A 4,598-nucleotide genomic window follows, 5' to 3' on the forward strand; every position below is an offset into this window, starting at 1 on the left:
ACCGAGGGAAAAAAATTTGTGGTGATAAAACATTGTTGAATATGATCTAAAATGATTATGTATAGAAATTGCTTTGTTCCCAATATTGTCATATAAAATATATTAAAACAATATAAATATATCATTATGGATTAAATTTCCTTGAAAACTGTTACGGTACTAGATGTACTAGGGGCTCTTTTAGTATGACTACATAACAAGATGATGTTCTTTAACTTGACAGCATAGTGTACCTTGGGTCTCAAATCACCTCAGATCAAATGATGACCCTTTTATTTATCACATAGTTGACCAATCAGTGTTTAATCCCTTTCTGTCCATAAAACATTCTTAATCAACAAACTATGCATCAAAATGTTTTAGCTAAGTATACTGATGATCTTAACCATCCTCACATAACCTTTGTTCAGATTATAATATGCCCCCTTGTGGTATGCTGTTCTTGTGTCAAGAATGATTTTCAAACAGAACTCCCCTTAAAATTCACTGAGTAAGACATGTACTCTTACAAACCCTGTCCCAAAATAAAAAAAAAAACACAACACGGTGACTTACCTAGTACATTTATATGGGTGGATGTAAATTAAAAATAAAAACAAACCAACAATTTTCTCATAGATTAAAATAAGTCATACGAGTCATCTAGTCATCTAACTTTGCTATAATGAAAATTATTGATATAACTTGAAATAGTACAGCCATATATTACCCCCCCCCCCTCACTTAGCCTCAACACTTAGTTCAGTGACCATGTAAACCACTGAAATTAACCCTACATATTTCTGTCAGTGACCTTCAATGCTTGTAACAAGGTACAAATGAAACATTTTCAGTGTATCAGCTAATTAAGGGCTTCAAGTGTTTTAAATTCATTTAATTGGGTCATAAATGGTTAAAAATGGACAGAAAAAATCTAATGATAAATATTTCAGTATTTCCTTCTTCATCATATCATGCACTTACACTTAACAGGCAGTTATAATAAAATTATATTTTAATTTTTATTGACCAGATAATTTGAAACAAAGCAGCAGGCTAAGTTATGTTCTTTCTATACATTTAATGAAAAGGGGGATAACTTAATTTTTTTCTTTACCTTCAAATTCAAAATTGGATTGTCTCCCTTTCATTAGCAAGTTACTGAAATTATTCAATGCAGTTGCATTCATGCTTATTCTTTGGTGTCAAAGAAAATTTTTTTTGTTCATAAAGTTGAAATGAATCAAAATTCACTATGGACATAAGCTTGAATACTGTTCAATTATTTCCATATTTCATCTAGAAGTTTCTCATACAAAAAATGTCAACCCAGTACACAGTGTAGATTTACTGAACAACTGCTACAGAAATACACAACATTCCTAGACAAAGCTGTGTTAATATCAATGGTGTCTGTATCTAACTGTCAACATCAGTACAAATTGTCATGTGTTCTAAATGTAGACTTACTTAAACTGAATACATTACAAGTTTATCTTTTAAAAAGATAGGTGAGCTAGCGCCGTAGCAATTTTTAAACACAGAAAGGAAGATCCGTGATCAAGTGATGTATTTTGCTGAATTCTTTAATTTTTATTGAGGCAGGAGAGTGATAAACTTATTATTGTTTTGTGAAGCGTATCCATTTTATAGACACATAGGTAAAGAAACAAGGGGGGGGGGGGGCGGTGGCCTATTGAAGTTTTGGCGCAACGGAACATAAATGACCATTACAGGAGAGGGGGGGCTCTATATAATATGAAGAAGATGCAATTTGAGACATTGCATGTACGGGCTGATTTAAAGAAAAGAATTTCTTGGCAATTTAGCAAAGAAAATACATGGGAGTTGAAAGGAATATAGAAAATAACTCAAAGTGTATGTTGTGTAAAGAGTCCAGAGAGTTTGGAACGCATGTGAAGTAGCTTAATTGGTCCTTTGGGTCATCTTTGTCAAGATATGTTAGGTTAAAAGCCATACACATAAGAATTTTTTTTAACACAAATAGTGGATTTATTCGTTATTTTTAGTGTAAATTCTTGCTTCTGTTTCTGGAAATTGTAAGATTAGTTGAATTGATTAATCAGAAATTAGAATCTATCGTTGGTTGTGCTTAGTTGTAAAAAAAAAATAAAAAAAAAAATAATTAAAAAAAAAACTCCCTTGTCATTGTTAAGAACAATCAGATAATGACTCGAGCTTTTCCGTCAGCAAAAAAAAAAAACAGAATTATTATTGAAATATTATCAATATGCAGTTATCTTTAAAGTGTAAGCTACACAATAAATAAACAATTATTTCATGCTACAACATGATAAAACGAAATTGTTATCGTACGGTCTATCTGTAGTAGTTTTCACAGTTTTCCCAGAATGCACGGCCATGGCGGCCGAGCATGCGTATTCAAGAAATTTGGACTAACGTAGTTGCTAGCGCTCGAGAGCGCTAGCAATAAAGGACATTGCAAAAAAAAAAAGATTTTAAAATTTAATCCACTATTTCCCAAAAGTGATCATTTTACACCAAATTTACTTATCGAACAAAACAGCCTAAAATTTCAAAAGTTGAAAATTCCCCCAGTGACAGTATATGGTACATGTATCTATAATTCAAAGCAGGTCTATCAAACAAATATATACTAGATGTATGAATGTACAGTAAGATGGTTCTGAGAAAAAAAATTACAAAAAAGTTTGACATAAGATTCAGTGTATATAGAGTTCAATATGTACATGTAGGAATCAGTGATTGAAGAGTTACACACATCTTACAATTAATTACAGACTTGATGTACATCTATTATTACTTTTTAATCTATTAACATCTTTATAGTCATCAACTTCATCTTTAACAGCTTATATTTGTTGTTTATACAATAAGCAATCATTTCTATTACATTTGTAAATAAACACTTGAATACATTCATGTAAAGTTAGTCTTAAATGACCTCTCTATTATAATGTAGTTATTTAGTATTGGTATTATAATTATACAAAACAATAAAACACACTACAGTGTTACTTACCAGTCAGAGATTCTGTATCTACCACTCTGTATAGGTTGACTGTGTTGTTGACCCCTGACCCTACCCACAGTAGGTGTGTGTCCTCATCATAACTCAGGCCGGATGGTGTGTATATCCCGTGTTGTGATGTTAGTATCTCTGTCAGATAGTGGCCCTCACTATCTATCATCTGTACTGACTTGTTGATAGGATCACACACCAGGATGTGTGACAGCGCGTCAGTACAGATTCCACGTGGATCTAGTACTGATCCTGATGGAGGACCTGTGTAGGAGAACCGGTAATTACCATCACGATCTGTCACCACTACAGCATTACGGTCCCAGTCAGAGTCAGACACAATAACATCTCCATTGCGGTTCTCTGTGATGTAGAGAGGTATTCCATACAGTTCCTGACCTGTTTTGTTGTGGTGCTGTATGGTCTGGATGTTTTCTCCTGTGAAGTTATACCGCACTACCTTGCCTGTCTTTGTATCATCTCTACACATCACGACCAGCAGGTGTCCAGTGGAGGGGGAGCTGTAGACACACTGTAGTATCCATGGTGATGTGTTGTTGTACTTTATTATCGTTGTCTTTTCTTTGTTTTCTGTAGACAGTTTAATGATGTTAAATTCACTGTCTATATAAATTAGATCACCATTAGAGTCCACAGTGTGTCCTCCATCAACACTACGTATATCTGTCACGTGATCTAGTTCTTCTCCTTTTGTGTTTGTCAGTATAAGATTGCTACCATCACTGATCCAGACCCGGTCTGATGTAACACGTGAAATGTGATGACACTCCCTAACACCAGACACGGTGACAGATTTCTGGTACACTCCTCTATACATTATTGACAGCAGACAAGTGTGGATTTCGTTCAGTCAGGGAGATCTCTCTGTAAATTACAACATTGTAACAGAATTATCTACATCAGTAACACCTCTCTCTGTATACATTAAATGTTTTAGATCAATTATATATTATCTTAATACACCTCTTATAATTAAATCTAGAACAATAACTTGTCTCTGTTCACAATTAATCAAATTAACACAAATATAAAAACCTTAACACTGGCTTCTGAATTCTTTCATTGTCTCTGTGTAGAGCAGGGTCCAGGTACTCACAATGGATGTTTACCCTTAGCCAAAACAAATGCTATATTTGCATTGATTTTTGATTTTATTTGTCTTGAAATTACATTGAACATTGGTTATGCATTTATTTTTGATTGAATCCAATTCAAAAATCTTCAGACCATTGATTTTGGAATGATTGAAATTTGATTCTTTCAATAAATGTTGTTTCAATGCATTTATTTTGCATTTATTTTGAATTTATATGATGTCATACCAATAACAAATGATACATGAAGTGATTTCTTTGGTAAATTCATGAATTTGCATTTATTTTCTGAAGCATTGATTCAGAAATAAATGGTAGCTTTATCAGCTGTGTATATTGCTAGTTATATTAGTGCTGACCAGCTGAAAACAATTATCCAGGGAGAGGCTGATAAAAATCACGTGATTACTCTACGTCACTTTATCAGCCATTTCAAATTCTGCTGGTGTGCATCCAGACAAGCTTAGAAGCCATGATGT

General features: G+C 33.4%; 1 protein-coding gene across 1 annotated transcript in view; it reads right to left on the reverse strand.

Moving 5' to 3' along the window:
• The window catches only part of LOC134275003 (uncharacterized), a gene marked incomplete at both ends in the record, with an annotated part of 16,579 nt that extends 12,722 nt beyond the window's left edge, over positions 1-3,857 (reverse strand). The window contains one exon of the mRNA XM_062757242.1: positions 3,005-3,857. Coding sequence (XP_062613226.1) covers positions 3,005-3,857 — 853 coding nt within the window. The remainder of the gene's footprint in view (positions 1-3,004) is intronic.
• Between the last annotated feature and the right edge of the window lie 741 nt (positions 3,858-4,598).

The sequence above is a fragment of the Saccostrea cucullata genome, unplaced genomic scaffold, assembly GCF_032062105.1.
Source record: "Saccostrea cucullata isolate Sc308-1 unplaced genomic scaffold, CSIRO_AGI_Scuc_v1 ctg14382, whole genome shotgun sequence".
In the NCBI taxonomy this organism is placed as follows: domain Eukaryota; kingdom Metazoa; phylum Mollusca; class Bivalvia; order Ostreida; family Ostreidae; genus Saccostrea; species Saccostrea cuccullata.